At 40.7% G+C, this 27,812-nt stretch overlaps 1 protein-coding gene across 6 annotated transcripts in view; it reads left to right on the forward strand.

Annotated features, from left to right (window-relative positions):
* The first annotated feature begins 3,010 nt into the window (after positions 1 to 3,010).
* cadps2 (Ca++-dependent secretion activator 2) overlaps positions 3,011 to 27,812 on the forward strand; it is a 206,068-nt gene continuing 181,266 nt past the window's right edge. For 2 of the 6 annotated variants that reach the window (XM_037767073.1, XM_037767075.1), the window contains exon 1: positions 3,011 to 3,934. In XM_037767073.1, coding sequence (XP_037623001.1) covers positions 3,533 to 3,934 — 402 coding nt within the window. In that variant the 5' untranslated portion in view covers positions 3,011 to 3,532. The remainder of the gene's footprint in view (positions 3,935 to 27,812) is intronic. The other 4 variants (XM_037767076.1, XM_037767074.1, XM_037767077.1 and 1 more) reach the window with 2 other exon arrangements.

Genomic DNA, 27,812 nt, shown 5'->3' on the forward strand with positions numbered 1-27,812 from the left:
AATTACTGGGGTGTGGTGTCAGTAGCTGCTACAGAAGCAGTGAATCAAAACTCAAACAAAACTTGAAAGACTGAGAATAAAACACCAATAATTCCACACATACACATGTTGTTTCTATATGTATGTGTTCCCTTTGTTGCTCTGTAACTCATTCAGTATTTAAGACTCTAATTTGACTGAGCAGTGTTAAAATACACCAGAGAAACACTGATCTCTAGTGGCCACAGTGTCTCTAAATTACAGCCTCCAAACAGGCTATTTACATACACTGTATAAATACGCACTGTGAATACAATACACCTCACTAAAACCAATTCTAATGCAGCAGCCCAGCAATAAATGCTGTCTTCATTTAGGCTCCAATGCTCAGTTTCTGTTGAAAATGTTTCAGAGAAATGTTAACTTTACGGTCATGGTTGCTGTACATTCTTACTCGCATATGTTATATCAATTTATTTATTTTTTTAAATCAATGTTTCACGTTTCCCTCCATACTTACAGTTACATATACCTTTAACAACAGCAAATTAATGTATTATTTAATCTAAAACACAGTAAATTGATAGGGATGCACCGATACCGATACTGGATCGGCTATTGGTGACAATGGGGCCAATCTATTAAATTCAATTCCATGTTTATATACTATATACATTATATACTGTCATTTTAATTCATGTTTAAGTTTTGATCAATTTGTTGCAGCATTAATAGGGTTTACACTTGAATTGCAATTCTTGTTAATTTTGAAGATTTATTTTTTACCAAGTTGCTGGTGTACAATTTATTATTTTAATAATAACTAATGGTCATAACAATTCAGTAAATTTATATCTATGTATTTATTTCTTACATTTTGTTTTACAAAGTTAGGAAAGCAATGTTTAAGTCAAGCCTGATATTGCCTTACATATTAAAGAATGATCCCAGTCACTTCCACACAGTGAGGCTTACTAATTAAACACTGATATCGGCTGATACCGAGTACCGATCCGATATCCAAAGCCCCGGTATCGCTTTCGGTATCGGGACTGATAAAGTCGGATCGGTGCATCTCTTTAAATTGAGCATTCTTCTGACAATTCAAAGAGTGGGCAAAAGGAAATATCTAATCATTCTAATTCTCTATCAATCAAATTCCACCTTTTTTCAAATATGTTTTGTATTTTATGGGTTAATTTGTCCATAAATTGTATTTCCTGAACTGTTTTTTTCCCAGCTTAGTAAGTCTGCGGGTGTGTCCTTTTTCTATATTTGTGTAATTTGCTTGTACTGTTTTGTTGGTGTTTCAATGATGGAATAAAGCGCCTATACAGTTTTGTTAGTATTGATAAAAGCCTCATTTATATCTCTTATGGTATGTTTACTGATGCCTGTATCTTTAAGTGTCTCTCTGTTTTTCTTTAACACATGTTGCTTCCCTATCCAGTCAAAGATTGTCTATGTGAGAAGAGGTTTCACTCAGTGGATTAAAAAACAAAACAAAACCCTACTGACCTGGAAAAGTGTGCGTTTATATTCACTGTGAGCTTTTGAAGGTAACCAGAAAATGTGTTGTGAGTCACAGCTTTACAGCGTTGACTGTAAAACTATACAGAGGATGTGATAATCTTAGGAAAGCAACTGAACTATGTGATTTTACAGAAATTGTTGTTTATATGCAACCCATTTGAATCCAACGCTAATGGCAGACCCTGCCATTAACAATGGCGAGTGTAACCACATTCTTCAGAAGGAACGGCAGCCATAAACAGGATTTTTCAGCCAGTTTTTCCCCGCCAAAATTTAGCGTAAGCTTGGAGCGTTATTTAACCTCCTTATCAACAAGCTAGTATGACATGGTTGGTACCTGTTTGTTTACAGAATTTTGTCCGATTGGTACCGCAGCAGATCTGTAGATAATAGTTGTAATCTACAGAAGACAATTTACAAATATGTACCATGATCTGCAAATATTTCACTACCCACAAACGTATTTTTGTATTTGTGTTATGTAAAGTCACATCCACAAATATACAGGGCGATTTGCAAATACACATAACTTACTCTGTAAATACGTATTTTAATTCCACATAAAAATGTTATAGGTTTACATGTTAAGTGATGTATACACATTTATGCATCCATTTGCATCCATCCAATATATCTTATACTGTATATACTGTATATGTCTTTAATATATATGTTCTTAATATGCCCTTGTACAAAGTATTTCCTTTTATAATTGTAATGTAAATGTAATTGTAATTTAAATGTAATATAACTTATTATTTTAATGGAGCTTCCCAGCAGAAAGTATTTCACACGTTTGTACCTGTAAAAATGGCGTGACAATAAACATCTTGAATCTTGAATCTTGAATGTCTACACTTGGAATGATATTTGCGCATTTGCAGATCACTTTCCTGTGCATTTCATAATAAGTGTTGCGTGTGAGTGTTGTAGTTCTTCTTGAAACACCGACAGAGTGAGACCTCTCGCTGTTGATTCCACATAAAAAGGTTAAAGGTTTACATGAAAAGTGATTTATACGCATTTGTGCATCCATTTCTACACTTGGAATGATATTTGCGCATTTGAAGATCGCTTCCTGTGCATTTCATAAGTGTTCCATGTGAGTGTTGTAGTTTCTTGAAACAGCGACAGAGTGAGACCTCTCGCTGTTGATTCTGCATGAAAATGTTATAGGTTTACATGTAAAGTGATGTATACGCATTTGTGCATCCATTTCTACACTTGGAATATTTGCACATTTACAGATCGCTTACTGTGCATTTATGGGTCACATGACATTTATCATGAGAATTTTGTCCGATTGGTACCGCAGCACATCTGTAGATAATAGTTGTAATCCACAGAAGACAATTTACAAATATGTACCATGATCTGCAAATATTTCACCACCCACAAATGTTGTGTAAAGTCACATCCACCGATTTGCAAATACACATAACTTACTCTGTAAATACGTATTTTAATTCCACATACAAATGTTATAGGTTTACATGTTAAGTGATGTATATGCATCCATTTCTACACTTGGAATGATATTTGCGCATTTTGCAGATGGCTTCCTGTGCATTTCATAATAAGTGTTCCGTGTGAGAGTGTTGTAGTTCTTCTTGAAACCCCAACAGAGTGAGACCTCTCGCTTATTGCTCTCCTACAGGATCTCTGCTTTGCAGCTACAGGTTGCTCACCTGTGTGCTGGAGCGCTCAGTTCTCACAGAGCGCACGAGCTCCGTGCAGCAGCAGCAGCAGCAGCAGCCAGCGGGCGCGCGCTGCCATTCCAACAGTCACCTATAACAGTTGTGACGGAACGAAGCGCACGGAACGACAACCTTCGAATATTAACCGTTAATACTCCTCCGCCGGTCTCCTGGGGGAACGGTTGCTCTCTCTCGGGTCGAGACGGAACCGTTGGTTGGTAAAGAAGTGCAGCCGGTTAACGCCACGTCGACTAAAACAAACAAACTATAAACAGGTGTTTCTTCGCTTTCTTTCTTTTTTAACCTGTTGGGAGTTTTTAACCATGTTGGACCCGTCCTCAAGCGAAGACACTGGTGGGGAGTCTGACCCAGAAGTTGTCCAGGAGGCTCCGAAGAAACCGGCTGCTCCTTCAGTGGGTAAACGTACGAACAGCAGCAGCAGCAGCCGGTCGTCGGGCGGTGGTCAGCGGAGACAGTCCGCCGCACCTGGAGGAGGAGGTGGAGGTGGAGGTGGCGCCGGCAAAGGTGCCAAAGACAGCAGCAACAACGCGACAACAGGTGAAGAGGAGGAGGAGGAGGAGGAGGAGAGGAAAGAGAGGGAGCGCATCCAGAAGGAGGAAGAGGAGAGGAAAATTAAACTGCAGATCTACGTGTTCGTCCTGCGGTGCATCGCGTATCCGTTCAACGCCAAGCAGCCCACCGACATGGCCCGGCGGCAGCAGAAGGTGAGTCTGTTCCCACACAGCATGCACCTGTTGTCTGGACCTGCTCTGCTGGCAAAACTCCATTGAAAAATGTGTCAATTTAAAACTTTCTCCCTCACCTGGCAAAATATTGTAAACAAACAGCAAAACTTTACATCTTTTTGGAGTCAGAATGAACTACTGATTAATTCGGCATATATTTTATCCACCACGAATCACTTATTTCAACAAAAAATGCATGCGCCTGTTGTCTGGACCTGCTGGCGAAACTCCATTAAAAAATGTGTCAATTTAAAACTTTCTCTCACCTGACAAAATATTGTAAACAAACAACACAATTTTACACCTTTTTGGAGTCTAAATGAGATACTGATTAATTCGGCATATTGTTTTTATCCACCACAAATCACTTATTTCAACAAAAACACCATGCACCTGTTGTCTTGGTATGAAGGGACCCTGCTGTGCTGGCGAAACTCCATTAAAAAATGTGTCAATTTAAAACTTTCTCTCTCGCCTGACAAAATATTGTAAACAAACAACAAAACTTTACCCCTTTTTGGAGTCTAGATGAGCTACTGATTAATTCGGCATATTTTCTTTATCCACCACGAATCACTTATTTCAACAAAATTACTTAGTTTCTCGTCCATTCTCCTGTTGCTTCCACATACCAAAACACTGCTTTGAGGGCGACGACCACCTTTGTGATTCAACTCTTTAAATGTGAAATATCTGATAAACAAGAGCAACATATTGTATAAAATGAATGCCGAATTCAACATACACTTGAGTTGTTTAATGTTGGGTATTTCAGTCGTTTGTGCTGTGTGTATTTACTTGGTTCTCCTTATGTCAACCTTAAATTGAAAGAAATCCTAACGGAATCTGGTATAGTGGTGAAGACATTTTTTATAGCAGTTTTTGTAATTGCCTTTAAAAAGAACATGTCAAGGAACTAACCACCCTGTAACATCACCATTAACTCATTTAAACCAGATTATCTTTACATATAGCTCCCATCAAATCAGAAATTAGGGTAAAATACCATCTCAGTAAACCATCACCATTACAGGAAAAAAGCATTTAAACCCACTTCCTCTTAAAATCCACTTTGTTTTTACTTACTATAAGCTCAGTACAATCTGTATTTGTGCCATAAGCTTTTAAATGCAAAAAAAAATACATGTAAACTGACACTTGATGTGGTTTCCTCACCTTAAAATGCCTTGCAACATTTAAGTTGCTTATAACAACTGTTGATTGACAATCAAAACACTTTACATGAAGGTAGATCTGTTTAAATACCCTTTATTTTATGCTAAACGAAAGTCTGACACTGATATGTGTTTAGTTTGAAGTTGTTGTTGTTTTTTAGTTTTTTGAGTCCATGCGTTGGATTGCAGGATACACTGAAGCGCCATCCTTGGCTGCACCACATTCAAGGGCCATTCAGCTGTTTTGGTGAATAGCTCTCCGTAGGTTTGTCCATGTTAGATTCAGATGAATGCGTTTTCTGCTGTGCTGGAGGGCAGCCTGGACCTGCGAGCTCTCACTAATAAAACAAGCAGGGAAAGCCAGTTCCGACTGAAGAACCCCAATGTTCTCCTTTCCCGCTGGGAAGCTTGTTAATGAGTGTCTCATGGTGTTTAATTTCAATATGCAGACGAGGCGTTTTCATTCAGCTTATGTGTGTGATAAATCCGCTCCGACAGAAGGCAGACGTGGGAGTTTATTTGTGCACAAGTGGAAGTTCAAAATATTAAACCCATGTCACATTAATGAGACAGAAACTTGAGATCCAGCAGGAGAATATCAGCCTCTTTCTGAGTATTTATTCTCACTCCAACCAGTGCTGGAAGTCCTGCTTCTCCCCGCGCTGATTCATAAATAAACAGAGTGTGAATTCATTAAAAGACGAGAGAATGTGGCATCGATTCCTGGTCTTGGAAAGGAAGTGGAGTTTCTCATGTAGCAGTGCTCCCTGGTGGGAGGCGGCAGTCGGCGTGTCGGCGTGTGGTGAGTTGCCAGTTTGAATCCCTTGACTCCTGACCGGCAGACTGATCTGGATCACTGCAGGATAGAGAAATCAATATAAGACTCAGGATAACGGTTCATTGGCAGGAGTGGATTTATCTGCGGGGGAATAAGTCATCAGAGGACAAACTGATGACAGGAAGCAGATCTGAGAACAGTTGAGACGAGGAATCCTCACATCTAGTTTGTTGAATTAGTATTGGCATTAATAGTAACTTTAAAAAGTGGATCAGGTATTGGCTGGACGTGACCGGTCCACATTACAGATTTATTTCCTGCTCTGATCAATTTCATGGGCTGCTGATTACCATCAATTCCTGCACATGCTTTACAATTTTAATGTGGAGGCAGTGGTAGGCCTTTATTATGAAACCTGAAATGTTAACAATGACAGAGGGCTGCAGGAATGAGTCCTAAAACCCGGAAATGTGTCAGCATTTTAGCACTTCCGGTTCCCTCGTCTGGAAGTCGATGGGTTTTTTGAATGGCTTTTTGGTTAGATGTCTTAAATAAGGTCTGTGGTTAACACAAGCTTAAAGGAACAGTGTGTAGGATCTGGCGGGGAAGTTGCAGATTACAACTTCTCCCGTGTGCCGAGCGTGTAGGATTGCTACGGTGGCCGACGCGAAAACGCAAATGGCCCTCTCTGGAGCCATTTTTTGTAAGAGTAGAGTGTATGTGTACATGGGAAGTGAGTGGTGAAGCGAGAGAGACAGCGGCGGCAACGGGAGTGAGTGACGTTATTGACTCCGGCCCAATCAGGAAAGGTTAACAGAGTTTGGTTTGTCCGGTCTGGGCTACTGTAGAAACATGGCGGACTCTGTGGAGAAGACGGAAACCCAACGATTCCTATTTTCCGGTGATTATACACTTAAACATACTTATTAATATTATATTCCATTCCTGCCAATAGATTCCCCTCATTGTTATAACACTGGTCCTTTGAGAGATTTTAACGTTTTGTTCTACGACACAAAATACGTCAGTAAATATCGTATATTATCAATATGATCGTATCATGATGATACGATCATATTGTGTTCTTGTTTGACAAGTTTTTGTTGTCCAAATTGATGCTTCCAAGCAACTTTTAATTGATAACCAGCAGAATTAGTTGTTGAAGTTTTTTTTATATATATGTGAGGAGACAACAGTGGAACACAGTTTATTGATTTGAACATCAGTTTGATTGTTTTCTAAGTGGTTTTACATACATTGGACATATTGTGATATAAAGCAATATTGGACAAATGTGCTTATTGATATCATGGTAGTAATAAGAATATGTATCACATCATGAGCTGCTATAATCAGAAGTGCAATGCAGTCTATGTGACTGTTCTTCCATGTGAGAGGAATGCTTGTAGGTAATGTAGGTTTGAGTTCAGCTGAGCTACAGTACGAGTTTGTGGCCTGCAGCTCTTCAGCTAAGAGCTCACTGTATCTGTTTCTTCTTCTTATTGACCTTATGTGAACTAGCTCTTTTTTTCCGTTTGTTCCACTTCTGGTTTTCTCTCTCTTAGCCTCCGGTTGCTATTACCGGCTATAGTAAATACAGGTAAGAAGTTACAGTCCCGATTGGTTCACACAGCCTGCTATGCATTTCTCAAAGTTGGGAACACACATTCACATTTTAGTGGAGGTTATATGGCCTGAAACCACCACAGATGTCAGATTAAAAAGACCATCTTTGTTGCAAAGTTATGTTCGGCATTAACTAGCTTACAACTCCCTCAACTAGCTGACTGTGTGTTGCAGCAGCAGCAGCAGCTCGATGTTTCCATGGTGCAGGTCTTGAAATACTTTTTCTGTGTACATGCACTGGTGCATGTTGCTTTTAAAATTGCATGTGCCAACTTTTTTAACTGCACCATCTGGTGTATTTGTCCTTCTATCTCGGCACTTACCTGACTTCCCTTGTACAATAAAACTAATTCAGATTGTATATGGTCGTAGTCAGGGACATTTTGAGCAGAAATCCATTGTGCTTTTCAGCAAACCTATTATTGAAACAGTTTGATCAAATTAGGACTTCTTTGCTGACTGTTTTATTACGTACTGTATATATAATGTGAGAAATTATTGGTGTAAAGCCAGTCTTTCTTCATCCTTTTTGGCCACTTCAGGTACCGGTAGCAAAACAAATAGACGCACATCAAAATCCAAACGGCGGCTCTCCTGACTACATTGTTTTACGGTGCTGCTGTTGCGTTGTGCTGCTCTACCTTGTCTGTCCGTGCGCTGTCCGTGTCCTCTTTTAGCGCTGCAATGTTATCAGTAACAAATTTGATTTTCACTGTGTGAGGCAATGGGCGTGTGGCGTGTGAAAAGTGTCAATTGCATGAGCGTCACGGTCAATAAGTGAGAGTTGGCAGCCCTGAATAGTCTTGTGCACCGGTGCATGTAGAGCTGAGAATTACTTGCACAGCTCAAATATTGCGTATTGCACTACCGGGTGGTATATCGAGCCCTGAAAAGTATCAAGAGCTCTGATGCTTAGCCATAGTGCCAATGTACAAAGCCGCTGTAGTTACGCTGTAACCTCTTAATGCAGAACTAAAGATGCAGATTTAGTGACAGCACATGTGCATGCCTTGTTGTGCTGAGTTATGCCAAAAAGGATTATTTTCCCTGCTCTTTGTGAAGCGATGGAAGACTGATAATAACACTTCACAGAAACTTTGTCGTCGTCTTGAATCCTGTCAGTTTCGTGCCTCTGGAGGCGGAGTTAATGATGCAAGCTGGCGCTTAGCGTTGGCCCACGCACAAAGTCAGCCATCAGCGGGTTCACTGTGGGTCTCCATGATGCTCACACCTCAGGGTTTCACCTCCCAGAAAACACATTAATGATCACAGGGGTTGTTTTTTATGAGAGCGCTGTTTATCTGTATTACTGTATGAAGAAAGAAATGACAGAAAATACAGAAAATGTAATGTTTTCTTAATGTCATATTTATTAACTGTAATCCTTCTTTAACTCAAAACCATTCCATGACAACCGGGCAAAACATGGTCTGCTGATGAAAATCATGTGATATAAATGAAAGCTAAAATAGCTACTGGATCTTTCCGTGTCAAGAATTAACTTTAAACCTCAATTTTAACCTTTTAAGGGCTCTGCAAGGTGAGTTTTCATAGAAATGAACAGAAGCCAATTGAAAGAAAGCAAACAATTTAAAAACTGATTGATTTGGAAAATGATCAACATGGAATTTAAAGCAAAGTTAGTTTGTATTTGAAGGGCTCAGAGCACTAATGCGATCCTTGAATAACGTCCAAGGCTGAGGCCAAAAAGAAGATAGATCCGGATTATTATCAGTGTTTTCATCACAGGCATAAACAAAAACCTGCAGTCATATTTTAAGGCCTGCAGACAGTATTGATATTTATAAAAGTAAAAATTGGAGTCTGATGGTAGAGCAGGGTTTTGGACCTCGATAATAATATTCCAGTCTGGTTCAGTTAATGTTGACCGTTGTGATGAAAGACTTTATTTACAATTCTAGCATGTGTGGTGGCCATCAAATGAAGGAGTTGACATTTTGGGAAATGTGCTGATTCACTAACACTTACTCTGGCGAGAGTTTGATGAGAAGATCAATACCACTCTGACTATCATATCTGTTCAGTAATCATAAAACTAGAGCCAGCAGCCGGTAACTTGAAACACACACAGTTAGTTAAGAACAAAAAATGTGTCCGCCAGCAAGTCTAATAATTAACACGTAATATCCTGGTTGTTTAAAGTTCCAGTGTGTAACATTTAGTGGGATCTATTGGCAGAAATGGAATATAATATTCATAACTATGTTTTCATTCGTGTATAATCACCTGAAAATAAGAATCATTAGATTAGAATGAGCCGTTTATATCTACATAGGGAGCGGGTCCTCTTCCAAACACTGGCTCTAGAGAGAGTATTTTGCTTTACGTTACCTCAAGGCCACCGTAGTTCTCCGACACGCTTGTGAAACTGCGTTAACGTGAGCCTCAGAGTGCAAAACCGTGGTACCGCCAGCCTCCGTCTGACTTCCGTTGCTCCTAAAGTAGTTTTATTATGGTAAGGATGGTCTCTGAGCGAGGTGAACGCCGTTACCACGGTTTTGCACTCAGTGGCTCACGTTACCGCAATCTTGGAAAGGGAGGAGTGAGCAGAGGGGTCAGTTGGTTACAATCTGCAAATCCTACACACTGTAACCTTAATCCGTTTCAAAAACCAACGTGTAAAAATGATGAATGAATGAAATTTATATGGGGTTATGTGTTGGACCTGTCGGAGTCTGCTATAGGACTGGCAACTCCTCAGAGCCAAAATATATTCAAGAATTTGAGTTATTAGTTATAAGGAGTTAGCTACATGTATTGTGTAACACATTTTAGCATTAAAAAAACATCTTAAAAATAGATTTTAAAACAATTCCCTGAAGCTTAGGCCTGCCAGGGAGTCAACTTAGGCCAGGCGTGCCACCAAACTTGCAATACATTTGCGGAAACCCTGATCCAATCATGTTGAAACAAAAAACTGTGACGGAAGCACCACCAAATTCAAGAGCCTATTATAAAAACATAGTTTTAGGAAACAAAATGTGCACTGCTCTGATGTTTCTGGGAGTTTGAGGGATGCTTTCGCAAACTGGAGAAGTCACAATGGCTGCGCATTCAGTATTTATTCACTAGTTTCCCTTCCAGCCATGTATGAATTTTGTATCCTGTTTGCTGATTTAAACATTAACAGGTTTTCTGAGTTTCGTAATACAGTGACATCAGATATGAATCAGACTGACCGTAAACCCTGACGGCTTTGGGGGAAGTTTTGTAGAGCAAGTGAAGCAGAGAAACCAGCTGTGCAACATCTACTCTTTCCTTGTTGACATAGTTTGAATGTTTGACTGAATGAGCTTCGCAGTTTCCTTTTAGCTTGTTGTTTAAAGGATCTTGTGTCTTGTCTGCTTTTTGAGAAGCAGACACTTTGAAGAGCTCTTGTCTCTGTTTTCTAATGCTCAGTTCATCTGTCTGAGGTTGTTAAAAGTCTCCTGAGTTGTAAGAGATCAAGAACGGTGTATAAGTATATAATACTCACAATCGTCTGGTACTGATGAAATCTTCCAGGAGCAGATTGAACATGTAGTGGATCAGACGAGAGGAAGGAAACAGCCCAGGTTTCACCCGAGGCCGTCGTGATAAAACGACGAAAGGATGTTTATTTCCCAAAGAGTCACAGTCACTGAGGTTCATTCTTAATGCTGATAAATAATTGACAACTAAGTTGAATAAGCAGCTGATAAGGCTCACAAATCTGACCTGATCTGTGCAGGACTTTGACTAAACCATGTGGCGAGAGAAGAAAGTCAATAGTAATCTTGTTTTTCTTTATTTTTTTCCCCCTTTTCTTTCTAAACGGAACAAAATCTGAGCCAATCTAGTTAAAACTCCTTTAGTAAGGCACAAGGGACGGATCTGTTTTGAGTAGTTTAATCGCGTGGACAGGAAACGTTATCATATTGCGTTAATGTGCTGTCAAGCCGGCCATCACTCTCATCTCCGTGGTCAAATGGGCTGACGCTACAACAGTAGAGCACCCATATACTGACATTTATGTTAAATGCATTGAAACAGCCCCGATGGAGCTGACCATGGATGTATAAAGAGAACGGAGCTGACGGGAGAGCTAGAGACGGACTTAGCGAAGTTAGAGGAAGTATACACGTGTGACTACGTCCAGTTTTCAAAATAAGGTGTTAACAAAGGGAACTGTATATATAAAATACAAATATAGAAATAAGATTAATTGGATTATATTCACCAGAAGTATAAAACATTACATGTCCCTTGTAAATTAAAAAGAAAATACCACTAATTTGTGAGGGAAATGTCATTATTTCTTTGATTTTTGGGTTGCTGGAAAAAAAATTAATAAATAATTCCTGATATATTTGACTTCAGGACATCTATGACTACATACATGCTGAAAATCAAACATTTTTACTGTATTGATTTAGAGATTTTGTGATTAATCGCAAATTTTGTATCTGTTCAAAATGTACCTTAAAGGGAGATTTGTCAAGTATTTAATACTCTTATCAACATAGGAGAGGACAAATATGCTGCTTTATGCAAATGTATGTATATATTTATTATTGGAAATCAATTAACAACACAAAACAATGACAAATATATTCCAGAAACCCTCACAGTTACTGCATTTAGCATAAAAAATATGCTCAAATCATAAGATGTCAAACTGCAGCCCAACAGTCAACAACAGCTGTCAGTGTGTCAGTGTGCTGACTTGACTATGACTTGCCCCAAACTGCATGTGATTATCATAAAATGGGCATTTCTTTAAAGGGGAGACTCATGGGTACCCATAGAACCCATTTTCATTCACATATCTTGAGGTCAGAGGTCAAGGGACCCCTTTGAAAATGGCCATAACAGTTTTACCTCGCCATATCAATGGATTTTTTTTAGGTTTTTCTAGTTTCATATAAATTAGTGGCGTTAAAATGAAGTTGCGTTAACATGTTATTATCGCGTATGTTGGAAACTCTCCAAAGAGCCGAGCCTCAGCAGTTTTCTGCCCTCCGTGTGGAGACAGGTGGAGTCTGAGACGGCTGATTAAGATCTTTACCATCAGAGTCTTTTGGTTGATGTGTGACTGGTAGCTGCAGGGAGGCAGATCAGCAGCAGCGCAGTTGGACAGCAGCTTGAAGCGTTGAAGGTTTAACTCACTGCCTTTCAGTGGAGAGCAACTTTGCTGAGTTACTTCTGAGCTCTTTTTCTGCAGTTCTGCAGAACTTTCCTCTGTCTTTTCTGTTTTCAGAAGTGGACGAGGAGCTGCTGCTGCCTCAGAAACCTGTGGAGCCTTGACTTTTTTTTCACATCCCTTTGAGTGAAACATTTATGTTTTTACCACTGTTGACCTTGTGGACTCGCCTAGCTCAGCAGCGTCTCTGAATATTCAATCTGTGCTGCAGCCTTGAGGCTTTTCTCATTTAAAATGTAGAGAAATCTCAACCTGGTTAAAGTGGTCAGAGTCGAGCAGCCAATAATGGAAAAGACAGACGCGATTATTTATGTATTTTATCTTTCACGACATGAAGAGGAAACTCCCACCTGTTGTTTTTTCTTGCCTCTCAAACATTGGAAGCCTCCAGTCTTCCCCCGGTGTTTCTGTTTTTGTCCTGTTTCCAAGCGCGCCTGGCAAACCGAGCAAGGAAGCCAGAACTGCAGAAACCCCCTCCTGATGGAGACCCACGCATCCCTCCCTGCACACATCTAATCCCCTGGCAGCTGTTTATTACACAAACAAGATAAACACCATCTCCTCCTGCTTCTCTGCTATAAGAAGCTACTTCTGCTGATGTGGAAGCTTGTTTTTTTTTTTTTTTTCTGCGGGTTGTGGGCGCGATTTTTGGCCGCAGATTTGCTGGAGGCGACTTCCGTCCTCCTTTGTCATCTCTCCTTCCCCTGTCAGATTCCCTGAGACGGGGCTCTTCTCAGAAGGTTATGTAACCTCTCCTCCTCCTCCTCCTCCTCCTCCTCCTCCTTCTCTTCCTCTCAGAGAAGTGAAAGGATGCCTCAGCAGGGCTCTAACAGAGCAGGGAGCTCCGTGAAGAGCATCAGACAGCGAGTCAACTCAGCCCTGGGGCCAAAGACAGCCCTCACTCAGCTCCAACTCTCTGCAGTCAGCAGTACAGTATAGTCAGGGCTCCACATGAACGTTTTTGACAAGTAAATTTACCTTTCACTTGTCCAGGGATAAAAGTCACTTGTCCGGGTTAAAATGACAATAATTAACTTTTTTTCATTTTGTTTTTGAATGCAGAATTCAGACGAACAAACAGTTGAAAGCATCCAAACATATAAATGATTCAGTTTTTGGATTGACAGTCACCCCAGGCCTTTCCGAGCCGAACTAGAGCCGGTCGCTGCGCAGTCCAGTACAACAAACACCACTGACCACCCAGCTGAGTCATCTCCTGTCTAACACAGTGTCAAGTGTGTAGTTGTTCTCTGACAACATTCAATGTTTGAGTTGAGAAGAGAAATGAGATCTCATGAGTCCCGACCAGGGAACGCCTGGCAGGAAAGATGGAGAGAACAGTGCCGTGTGTTTTCTTTCCTGTTGCTTGTTTCATTTTTCTTCCTTCAGAGGAGGTGAGGAGAGGAAAGTGAAGGAGACAGAAAATAGCATAAATGGGACTCTGTCATGTTGTTTGTTTACATTGTCATAGTCAAGTCAACCACAAAGTGTGATTTTAATAATTTTTTAGTGGGGCTGTCAAAGTTAACGTGATAATAACACGTTCATTTTAATGCCACTAATTTCTTTAACGGATTAATGCAACTTGCAGTTTTTAGGTTGTAGCAGGGTCAGTTTTAAAGCTAGAGTGAAGAACGCTAAATAACGCTCTAAAGTTACACAAAATTTTGACGAGGAAAAACTGGCATGGTCATTTCAAAGGGGTCCCTTGACCTTTGACCTCAAGATATGTGAATGAAAAGGTTTTTTTTGGGTACCCACGAGTCTCCCCTTTATGGACATGCCCACTTTATGATAATCACATGCAGTTTGGGGCAAGTCATAGTCAAGTCAGCACACTGACGGCTGTTGTTGCCAATTTGAGCATATTTGTTATGCTAAATGCAGTACCTGTGAGGGTATTTGTCATTGTTTGTGTTATTAATTGATTTCCAATAAGAAATGTATACATTTGTTTGCATAAAGCAGCATATTTGCCCACTCCTATGTTGATAAGAGTATTAAATACTTGACAAATCTCCCTTAAAGGTACATTTTGAACAGATAAAAAATGATTAATGGTGATTAACTATGGACAATCATGAGATCAATAAATATTTTATTCGATTGACAGCCCTAATTTTTGATTTTAAAATGTTGTCTTTATTATTTTTAATCACCGTTGTCACACTCATATGGTCTGTCAGCGCGACGTAACGTTAGCTAGTGTCCGACATACCGTGTTTGTGTCGGGTTGTCGGTGGCATTATAACTGTGAACGTAGCAGTGCAGTGTGTGTACAGTTTATTTGTCCGTGAATAAATGCTACAACTCCTCCAAGCCAAGCTGCTGTATCCTGCAAAACCGACTCGGACTCACTTAAGGTGGGCTGTTAAGATGGACCTATTCTCCTTTAAGTGAAGAGTTTTGCTCAGCTTTTTAGTTATTTTTCAATATTTCTTTTAATCGTTTAACCGATAGCATTAATCGGTTATAATTAATGTCGGTTAAACAGTTAATTATTAACATCCCTAGTTGCTAACGACGTACAGCTAAAAGTTTCTGAACAGAACTCCCTCTTGTGAATCTACATATCGTGTATTCTGCGTGCGGCTTCGTGCACCGGACCGTGATGGTTTGGTACGAATACACAAACCGTTACAGCCCTAACACCAGCTGTAAAGTTTACATTTTTTCTTTTACAAGTTTTCAGCCTAAGAAACTCTCTGTGTGTGAGAGTGATTTTTGCTGCTCTGCAGCTGCAGAGAACTCATTAAAATTGCAGCACCTTTATTCTCCATGTTGGTTTTCTGAGTCCAAACACAACAGTGAATTCTTTTCAGTTCAATATATTTTCTGCTGTAGATTTAAAGCAGAAATTCATCCTTGAACATCTTCATACTGACAATGGACTCTGTGTCTGTGCGTCTTTTCTGTTGTTATGTAACTGCGGAAATATGAAGTACTCATGTTGTTGATTAATTATTGAGTTAAATGGTGTATTAGTGACAGTTTAATCAGATGTTTTATCCAACCAACGCACATATATTCAGTTAAGGATTATACAAGACTATTCGTCTCAGCTCCAGCAGTTTAATAACTTTGAGCTACTTCCTGCTTTCCTCTTGAATGCAGCAGCATTGGTTATTTTAAGCTGGTGGATGGACAGTGACCAATACCTGTATATTTTTTTTTTCTGGTCAGGACCTTTTCACAATTTGTACACCCACAGGAGCGAGTCCAGAATGCACTGCAGAAACCTGTGTTTTTGAATGAGCACAGACTGAAATCCTCCTGACTGGAAACCCTCTCAGTTTTGGTCTCTCTCTCCTCACCTACACAAACCTCTCAGCTGAATAAAATAAATTACAACACAACAGTGGCTGCACGGTGGTGCAGTGGTTAGCACTGGCGCCTCACAGCTAGAGGGTTGCAGGTTCGAAACCGGCTTGGGACCCTTCTGTGTGGAGTTTGCATGTTCTCCCCGTGTTAGCGTGGGTTTTCTCCGGGTACTCCGGTTTCCTCCCACAGTCCAAAGACATGCAGGTTAGGTTAATTGTGGACTCTAAATTGCCCGTAGGTGTGAATGTGAGCGTGAATGGTTGTCTGTCTATATGTGTCAGCCCTGCGATGGACTGGCGACCTGTCCAGGGTTTACCCTGCCTTCGCCCAATGTCGGCTGGGATCGGCTCCAGCCCCCCCGCGACCCCTAACGGGATAAGCGGTTGCAGATGGATGGATGGGACAACAGTGGCAGCGTACCGAACACCAGACTGATGAAACATAACTGTTTTAGGATATGAGGGGGTATTCAGATTATAAAAAACAACCCTTACAGATTAATATTTGCAGTGTAGGGTTAGACCCAAATTTGTAATCTTGAGTTCTCTTATTAAAACGGCGACTGATTCAAGAACAAGATTGGTGCGTTGCATGCAGAGGTGCTGTGGTTTTAGTGCCTAACAATCCGCCCAGCTGCAACGATAAACCGATGCACAAACAGGTTAAATGTATCATTTATCACCAGCTGCAGTGTATGAGCAAAACAGACAGCTGAGTCCCCGGTTCAGCCGTCCAGCAGAGGTACTGTAGCAGCCATGATGCTGCGTGTATTGTCCCAGTAAGTCTCCACCGCATCATTTAGTTAAACCGCTTGCATTTGTGCTACGTTCACAGCTGTAGCGTTGCTGGTGGTGTCGTGCCCGCCGTTGTCACACACATACGGTCTGTCAGCACGGCGTAAGGTTAACGAGTGTCCGACAGACCGTGTGCGTGTGTGTGTGGCGGAGGTGGGTGTGGGTTTGTCGGTGGCGTTATATGTCGGTGAACAAATGCTACAACTCCTCCAAGCCAAGCTCCTGTATCCTGCAACACCTGTTCAGACTCACTTAAGGTGGACTGTTATTCTCCTTTAAGTGACAAGCCGCTCCTCTTAGTTTTGCTCAGCTTTTTAGCTATTTTGTTTATATTTCTTTTAACCATTTAACCGATAATGTTAATCTGTTAAATTTCTTAATGTCGGTTAACGGTTAAACAGTTAATTATTAACGTCACTATGGTCCACCTTAAAGGTCAGCCTACCTTAAGTGAGCCTGGGGCATTGTTGTCACTAGCTTCGGGGCTAACTGCCTTCACTTTAATCGGCAGGTGGCAAGCAAGACACGGAAACATGGCTTTGTTTTTGAGCAGTTGTAGCATTTATTCACCGACCGTCTAAACTGTACACACACTGCACTGCCACGTTCACAGCTACAAGCTCGTTGCTGCTGACTTCATACTCGCCGTCAGTCACAGACATGCTCCCTCTCTTTCTTTACCGCACACTCGCTAACCTTAAGGGCCGCTGAGCTTGCAATACACTGGCTGGCAGAAACCCATCTCGTCACCCCAAAAAACACACAAACCTTCTAGTGAACAAACACAACGTGCGGCGTGCGCCTCGTCCCACCTCTACCGAAATGTCACAGCCTGTCAGACACTAGTGGCTCCATTAGTCCGTTTATAATCAAACATAATATTATGTTAATCACGTTGTCATATTGCTTATTACTAATGCAATACCATCTGGATTTAGCGTCGTGACATTGTCGACATATGGGGCTGAATGTGTCATAATGACAAATGCCGGTTGAGTCAATTTGCATGAAATCAAACGATCGTAAGATCGTACACCAGACCGGCAAAACTGGAAAAAACTCTAGTGGAGACCATGACTAAATCGCACTGTGCCAGTCGGGTTTTAGAGTGCACCCAGTGTTCAGCAGTATTATTTTATGGGACATTTTATGCCTTTTATTAGATAGAGATAGTGGAGTGAGTGAAAGAGATGCAACAAATTCCTGGCGGTATTCAAACCGGGAACATCATCACAATACCGACCATTCAAAACCTTGCACAGATAGATTTAATGCAGTCTGAAATCGCTCTGCTCAGTATTTATTTATTACCAGCATCTGACCCAAGACAAGATATCTGCCCTCTGTGTTGAGTGTTGGGTAATTTTGTTGGACTGAAGATAAATGAGTGTACTTTTAGTTACATTTAACCTGTTGTAAAGTGACGACTGCCTGTGTAACTAGCTGCATCCCCCAATCTCAGCAGTGACATTTAAGAGCGATATCATAACCAACAACAATGATATTCAGAACTGTCATGAAAAGCCACGCATACGCCCTTTCCATACACATAAACTGGTGCTTATAAAAGAAGAATAGAGAGAGAATATTCACCTCACACTCAGACCAGCCATACACTCAGTTTTCCACAGTGAGCTCGGTGTGACACAGTGAAGTGGAAATGAAAAATTAGGTGAGAGACAGCGTAATAATTAAACATTATTCATTTAGGTTTTTTTTTTCTCTGACATTTTCTGCAGTCAGCACAGACATACTAAATATTTTATGTTTAATTGGAAGCATCATTTTGTTTCCCTGTTTTAATCATCATTAATCTTCATTTTACCCGTATCAGCAAAGACTTGGGAAAGAAAAATTTTGATCGGTGCATCCTTAGATTCAAAGGTGAAATTGCAGTTTCTCTTTGCTGTTCTCTTCATTGACAGATGGAAAGACTGGTGGACTGGGTAAAGCTTTTTAGGGCTGCAACTATAGACCGTATATAAAGATGGACAACATAACAGCCTCTCAAAAGTGAAGCTAAAATGTCTTGATCGCGCCCTGGTGGCTGGCTGCAGTATAGGTCTTAAATCCCGCCCCCTCCATTTTAGTGGATGGGACATGGGCCAAACTAAAAAGTCAAAGTACACGTCAAATACATTTTTCCCTAAGATGGTTTCTGTCATTTTAGGTAGTTCTAATCACGCTGGTGTCAATGGTCATTTTTCTGATTAGTTTGGTTTTAATTAGTTATTTGATGCTATAAAAAGGGGGTGGGACGTCATGATTGACAGCTGTGATTGACACCTGCTCTGAGTGATGTAGTCGCAGCCGGAGGCTTTGAATTATAAGAGAGAGGAGATCTAACTAACTTTCCATCTGTGTAAAAGAACATGTGTGCATTTGATCATAAATGTAGTTATAGAGATATTATAGTTAGTTGTTGTATCTTTCTAGCCAAACAGCTACCGTGGTGCTAATGTAGCAGCTACGTGGCTCGCTCTAACAAGCTGCGACCGTTCTCGGCATGTGATTGACTCGGGTGGGTATGTGGGTGGGATCTCGATACCTCGTCTCCAGCCCCCCGATCACTACTGCGCAGACTCTGGCTCCAAATGACGTCAAAATCTCAAGATGGATATTTTGGCTTCACTTTTGTACAGTGGGAGGAAGTATAGACGTGTTCTATCTTTATTTACAGTCTATGGCTGCAACTAACAACTATTTATTAACATGCAAATTATTTTCTTAAATAATCGGTATATATTTAGTTTACTATCACAAAAGACAAAGAAGAGCAGCAAATCATCACAATCTAGAAGCCCAAACTAGAGAATGTGTGAAAAGGACTTTAACGATTCACCGATAATCTAAGTGATTTATTATTGTATAATTTATCAACTAATCACTTCCCCTGTAGAGGTATTTATATGCAAATAGATGATTGTCTGTCTACTCCATTTACATCTAACTGTGGGAAAAGAGACATGGCTCAGTTTCACAACCATTGAGATTTATGAAAAAGAACAACAGCTTTATAAATCTGATGAGAGGAGTGTGTGTGCATAATTCTGTACAGAATTATACTCCTAAATCTGCAGATTTTAAGGCATATGGTATTTATACTGTATTATAAGAACAGAACAAATTTGGTTTATTTAAGATAATCCTGCTGGCCTGAGGCCTGTACACACTGCGATAGTGAATGAAGACTTAGCCTATGTATAGACAGCTGAAGACATACGTTGAATCATTCTCTATATACACACTTCATTCATTCAGGTTTGTGTTGTTGGGCCCTCAGGCAGCGGGTCCGTGTATCAAACATGTATTTACAGCGACAGGTCACACGGGGTTACCTCCACGCTGCCTCGAACATTCAGACAGACGCCGTCATCTGCAGTCCTCCGGAGGCCGGTGATATTTATGAGTTGTCATAAATAAATAGGTATTGACAGGTTGAGCGGCTCGCATCATGTCTCTGTGTGGCAGCCGGATCAGCCCGCGGTTTCGCTCGGTGCTTCTGGTGACTAATGAAGTCCCCCGAGGCGTCTCTACCGCACGCCGCTCGTTTGTCGAGACGACGGCCTGCTCTGTCGTCCCCCTGCGAACGCTCCGGAGACTTTTTTGTCTCCGCTGTGGTGCCTCCACGTTCTTGTGCAGTAAAGTGCAAGTTTAGAGTTTTGAAAGAGAAAATCTTGCGCAGGTGTCGAGTCTGTCTTTATGCAAAGCGTGTGTCATTTAGATTTGTTTGTTTTGTTGTGGTACTTCCGTTGGGACGACGTTGGTATTCTGATACTGAGTAATTGAGCTGTTAAAAAAAAGCAAAGCAACCCACGCTGTATGTCTATGTATATGTATTTGTATTTGTCGTTCCACCTAAACCTAACACTCTGTTTTGGCAGCAGCTGTTTAAAGATCCAGAGGCTGCTTCTCTCAGGAACAACACCGAATCCTCTCTCACAACTAAACTTGGTTCAATGGATGTAATCCACTGTTTAAAAAAAAAAAAAGAAAAGACATAGGTGTCAAGTAAATCCTATCTGGCAGCTGAACATGGCTTGGCAGGAGTCTCTCAGTCTGCTGTGGAGTCATGATGTCTTTAGTCTTCCATCAAAAGCAGGTTTTTATGTGTCATCCAGTCCAACAACTAGTTTGCTGCAAGGCTGAAGTCTTCCTCTGCCACAGACTGATGTGATGCCCCGCCAATAATCAGATTCAAGGGACGTTACAGGCAAAAAAAAGTCCAAGGCCCAAATAAAACTTAATTTTTGTTTCACGTGGCAGAGAAGAATACATTAACAAGCCTTTAGCAATCTTGGATGGGTGAAAAATAGAAACAGCTTTGCTATTCACAGCTCATGGGGCAAAAATATGAAGTTTGGCCTGAAGGTGTGTTTAGACAGAACGGCAGGCAAATTTAAGGCTTCGCAATGGCACACAAAGTCAATGGAATGAAGAGTAGACATGGATTCGCCCGGGGCGGTGTGAACCGAGGCAAAAACGTGTCTACGTGAGTTGAAAATTATCCCAGGCTTTATGAATCTGCTTTGTAGACGTACAGAGACGAGAGGAATAAAGGAGAGATTGGAGGGAAATAACACAAAGAACTGGAGTTGGTGATTGAGCGATGAAGAGAAACACACAAGTCCAACACTCGTCAGTTTCTGGCTAGTTAACAGCTAACGTCTATGCAGTTGGTTCATTGGCTGTTTGGTACGAATCAACACACACTGTACAGACAGTCCAGCAGTCAAATTTGCGTGAATAACGCTGAATAAAGCTGGGACTTATGGCCATTTTAAGCCGTCAGTATCGTCAGGCTCATAATGATCGGCAGCCGATCTCCATTGATCATCCCTTTCCACCTTATTCCTAGCCCTCACGATGTCTTGCGTCAGTTGTGGGCACAACTTCTGGCGCGTCGTGTCACTAAACCGGGATTTTACATGGTAACGGTACGCTAATCGTCACTCCTAGAGCGATTGTATTAAAACATTTTTAGTAAAACATGCGGGAACATCACCCATTACAGCTCAAACAGGATAATGTCATCATACCTCTGCCTTCTACTATGGAGGGATGGGAGGACGACCTGAAGAAGTAGCCTCAGATAATGTACACTAGCATATTTAGCTACTTTATTGACTTCGTTGCTACAGACGGTGAAGCGATGAACAATCTGAAAAGCTCTGAGGCAGATCAGTACTTCCACAGTAACAAGGTTTTGTTTTTTTCTACACACATATAACCGTACTTAAACTTGTAGTCTAATGCTGCCCTGCACTCCGTGCCATTAACTGCCTTACATACAGAACATACTGCAAGTGAATCAACCAAAATGAAAACTCTACCAATAGTTACCATCAAAGTGAATAGATTTTTCAGCAAAATCACCACAAATTTTTGACAAAAAGCTTGTGTTTGTGGAGCTTGACCCGCAGTCGGAACTGGAAGTTAGAATATCTTCACCTCTGCTGCTTCGATTTTGACTCTTTATAAAATCTGTCTCCCACAAGTCCAAAGACTTTATCAGAGTGAATTAATAAATCCCTGTGGTGTTTTTTTTTTACAGTATTTCCAATAACATTTTTAATGTGCAGGGTGAAATTATAATGTAGATCTAAACGTGTTTTCTGTTCTCTCTCAGAGTGTCATTATACTCTCCAGAGCAGTGGAGCGTAAGCAGTCACTCAGTCACATGTTTGGGGCTATTGTGCCTCAGCACAGTGTGATTCTCCTCATTTATTTATGTTTTTATGTCTTTTACAGGAAGCTTCTCTATCATGTTGAGTATACAAATGGAGCTCCAGCAGTGCTGCAGCTATTCTTTTAATCGATTTTTTACTTTAATGTTCAGTTATCAGCAGCTATCTATCTGCTCCCAAATGAGCAGAATATATCTCCAAACAAAACATTACATTTTCTTTTTTTACTAAATGTTATCATTGTAGGTCTAATATTCATAGAAAATAAATTTCCATTGTAATCAGTCAGTTCAATGTGATGATCTGTGGCATTAATAAGCATCATCCCACACAGCCCTTTATGTTTCTATGGTTCCTTTGTATTCTCATGAACTATTAATTGGGTGGAGGTACTGTAAAGCACAAAGGCTCTGCAGATTTCAGTCTGTGAAATTGAAAATGACACCTTTTGTATTTGCAATCAGTTTTCTTTTCATAGCCGAACCCTCCAGACCGAAGTCACTTCTGATTGAATTTCTCCCTCCGGGCCGCACACACTCATCCTGTTTTAAACCTTTGAATTACCTCTTTATTTGTCAGTCATCAGAATCTCTCGCATTATTCCCCCCGTCTGGAGCTTTAGCCTTCAGTCTCACTCTGAGTGGTTGTTATCGAACCATCCATCCATTAGCTATGCCTGCTTATCCTTGAGGGAAGCAGGGGGGTTTGGAGTCAGTCCCAGCTGACATAAGGCGAGAGGCGGGGTACGCCCTGGACAGGTAACCCGTCAACCACAGGGTAGTTGTTGTTTTAGTAAACACAATAAGAAGCTGTTGGCTCTTCAAATGTAATGAAATATCTAAGGCTAAACAATATATTGTTTTCTTATCGTCATCGCGATGTCAACTTGCACTATAGATTCAAAAAATATTACATACAGCAATATTGCACTTTCAATATAGTAACAATAAGGGCTGTCAATTGATTAAAATATTTAATTGTAACTAATCGAATGATTGTCCATAGTTAATTGCGGTTAATTGCAAATTAATCACACATTTTTTATTTCTTCAACATGTACCTTAAAGAGAGATTTCTCAAGTATTTAATACTCTTATCAACATGGGAGTGGACAAATATGCTGCTTTATCAAATGCATGTATATATTTATTATTGGAAATCAATTAACAACACAAAGCAATGACAAATATTGTCCAGGTACTGCATTTAGCATAAAAAAATATGCTCAAATTATAACATGGCAAACTCAAGCCCAACAGGCAACAACAGCTGTCAGTGTGTCAGTGTGCTGACTTGACTATGACTGGCCCCAAAATTGCATGTGATTATCAATATTCTCAAAATCGCCATGCCTGTTTTTCCTCGCCAAAATGCAGTGTACTGTGGAGCATTATTTAGCCTCCTTCAAGCTACTATGACATGGTTGGTAATTGATTCCTTAGGTTTTTCTAGTTTCATACGATGCCAGTTTCTTCACTCTAGCTTTAAAAGTGAGCTCGCTACAACCTCCGAAAGATTGAATAGCGGTCGGGCCCAGCGTTTTGGAGAAACGATACGGTATCACACAACATAATATTGCGATACTCATGTGTATCGATATTTTCTTACACCCCTAACGCCCTGTTTCTGTTTATTCCTCTCGCTCGCTTTTTTTCTCACCTGCAGTGGCCCACAGAGATTTTGATATTTGATGAGTAAAGACATAAAAAAAAAAAAAAAATCCTTATAAAGTGTGTAAAGTAAAAAAACAGGTCATATTGGGGCTTTTTTACCCCCTCATTTATGTCTCCTGAGGTGCTGAAGACATTTCTCTTTGAACCGTGTTAGTTTCGGTCCCTGATCAGGGTCTCTGTAGCAAACAGCCCATGTTTTAACTCTCTTTGATCCCTCCACCAGCACATATAATGATCACCCGCGGAAACGGGGATTATTTTATATGCTTTCCATGCACAGCCTCTCATTTAACTGGGATGAAGGAAACAGGAGAGATGTCCCTGAATCTGACGAGCTTCAGTCGACCACTACTGTACCTTTTCAAAGAGACGGATGTTTGTCTTTTTCTTTACACTGCTGTGTGTTTCAGTAAGAATACCATATTTCTGCAAGTTATCACTAAAATTAATTTGGTTTTCATTTCCACACCAGCCTCCACTGATTGTTTATTAAAATAACAATAGCAGCATGATTCATGATGACCTAATACACTGATTAACTGGAAGTATTACTGGCCACTTCTGCACAATTTACATATCGTATGTAAGATCATATCTAGAAGTTTACAAACCTCATTCAGTCATTCATTTTTAGTTTGTGCAGTTGTGACATCACATCATTGATGTATTGAGACAGGTGGATACGGGCGCGGCCAGTCAGCTGCCAGTTTGTCCCAGTGGTCAACTAAAAATCCCCAACAGTCCAGGAAGCATCTCCCCCCGTAGATTATAAAAGAGATATCTGTAAAGCTGTTGACAAGACTCCTCCGACCGAAAACACTTTCTCTGTGTATAGAATTTTTAAACTATGAATGCTTAATATTTAAGTTTCCTAAAGCTTTAGTCTAGTTTAACACAAAGAGTAGAAGTTGTGGGAAACAGCTTGCTTGGCTTTGTCCAACGTGCAAACATACAGCTAGCAACACAGCCGAAGCTATTAACATGGTGTGTCTCAATTAATGTTTTTGCATTACGTTTTCAGGATGTCCGTCCGTCCGTCCGTCCCTCCGTCTGTCCCATTCTCGTGAAAGCAATATCTTAGGAATGCCTGGCGGGAATTACTTGAAATTTGGTACAAACGTCCACCTGGGCTCAAGGATGAACTGATTAGATTTTTGGAGGTCAGAGGTCAAATGTCACTGTGACTTTGCAAAACACATTGTTGGCCATAACTCAAGAATTCATATCCTAATTATGACAATTTCACACAAATGTCTAACAGGTGGGGCTGTCAAAGTTAACGTGATAATAACGCGTTAACGCACTACTAACACAACTAATTTCTTTAACACAGTAACGCAACTTGCAATCTTAAGGTTGTAGTGGGCTCAGTTTTAAAGCTAAGAAATCCATTGCTACCAACCATGTCATACTAGCTTGTCGTGAAGGAGGCTAAATAACGCTCCAAAGTTAGGGCAAAGTTTTGGTAAGGAAAAAGTGTTATGGCCATTTTTAAAGGGGTCCCTTGACCTCTGACCTAAAAAAAAAAAACACTCACTACGCACACATTATGCTGCTCTTCTACCAACTTAATATGTAAACATGTCGATTGCACTTAAACCCGGCCTTAGCCCATTTAACACGCTAGTTGGCCTACTGCGAGTATCAAAGGTTGAGCGTGGCGTGGCATTTTAAGTTGTTTTCTTCATCTACGTTCTACTTGAAATGCGGGACAGGGGCGTAAAGTGTGGGGCTCCAATCAACGAGGGAGCGACTAAATGCCCCTGCTGCAGAATATTTGTTTCATTTTATTTTATCCCCAGTCCTTCAGATGACAACTTTTTACTAGCGTCTTAGTCAAGTTTCATGTTTGTGATAAAAGTTTACATGTTTCACATCATTTTCAACTCGATTCATTTTCTTATTATATCACATTTGATTTGTATAATGTTTTGTGAGTAAAGTTTTCAGATTTGGAATTTAATTGTTTTTTAATTGTTTTCAGATACATTTTGAACATACATGAGTATAACCATAATTATAACCATATAACATCAATCCCTACAATTTATCAAAAACATATTTTATGGGGGACTCACTCAAATGACCGACTTTAGGTTCCGGGGACTCGCTACTTTGAAACCTTTCAACATCATTGACCTTTTAATTAGTGATCTTTTGAGGTGTATTTAGTGGGTGCACTTTTGAACATTGGACAAAGCCAGGCTAGCAGTTTCCCCCTGCTTCTTGTCTTTATGCTAAGCTAGGCTAACCACGTCCTGGCTCCATCTCCGTACTTAACACATAGACTTAGATTTGTCTCTGTTGTGAAGTGACAGGCTCCATCGTTACTGAAGTGACTGACACAGTTGCCCATTTCTCTGACAGCAGAAAGAGAAGAGAGAAGAAGTGAGAATAGGAGAAGACAGAGGTTGACTTTGGTTGTTGAGAGAAGCTGTCTCCCAGGTTTGTCATGGCTGATTCTCCCCCACAGCGCCTCTGCTCTCCGCTGATAAAAACACACAACACACAGGCCTTCACGTTCCTTCACATACAGTATATAACTTCAAGTAGCAGCTGCCCACATTGGCCTCGTTGTCATCAAACACTCGGATACTTCCAGATATTTCCCCTCCATTTGTTGTCCTCATTGTGTTTGTTGTTTGAGCAGCAGTAGAAATTTAATGTTCTGGAAATAATTGTCATCCTCGTTGGGATTCAGAGCGCCTGGTTTGGAGACTCATTACTGGTCCAGGAGTGTGAGTGGAGGGGAGAGGTAGAGCTCACATGAAATCAGGTTTCTCTTTTATTATGAACAACACAAACTACTGTCATGTTTTGCAGCAACAGCACAGTAAAGGTTTGGGCTAGTTGGGCTGCTGTATATCACACACAGACACTGGCTGTAGCGTGGGGTTTTCTCTCAGGAGGAGCTCTCTCCACTTCTTTACCAAACTGTGATTGACCATGATTGTCACCAGCTCCTAACACACCCTCTGATGATTCTTCTTAATGTTTCCTTGTGGGCCCTGAGTGCACTTTGCACCTGCTGCCAGAAAAATATGAAGTGCCCTGGCACTCACTTGGCACATTGTTCTGAGTTAAAATCCTCAAGATTTTCATTAAAGCAAGCCCCATTTCTTCAACAATAACAGCCAGTGGGTGCATCCCAAATCTCTTAATTGCATCCACGTTTCCCTTCCTTGCGTCCCTCCCATCGCGGATGCATGGAGGGATGCAAGGAAACAACGCAAGTGAGGGAAACATGGACGGAAACTCTGTGAGAAATATTTGAAGCTTTGTGGCACAGCAAGCTGACATGTTCTTCTTTCTGTCTGTCTCCATCTCCCCTGTTACAGTTCGCAGTGTTTTCCCCAGTGTTTCCAGTTTCAGTGCCCCGAACAGTGCTGCTGCAGCACTACTGTACACGCACACACCTCTACACACAACAAACAGTGATACCCGTCTGAGAATAACTAATAGAAATTGTGATTAATCGCAAGTTAATCACACATTTTTTATCTGTTCAAAACAGATAGATAGATGGATAGATACTTCATTGATCCCGAAGGAAATTTAGGCATCCAGTAGCTTAAACAACACATCCAACACCGATACACCTTAAAATGAGATAAAAATGTA

This window comes from Sebastes umbrosus, chromosome 4 (assembly GCF_015220745.1).
Source record: "Sebastes umbrosus isolate fSebUmb1 chromosome 4, fSebUmb1.pri, whole genome shotgun sequence".
Lineage (NCBI taxonomy): Eukaryota > Metazoa > Chordata > Actinopteri > Perciformes > Sebastidae > Sebastes > Sebastes umbrosus.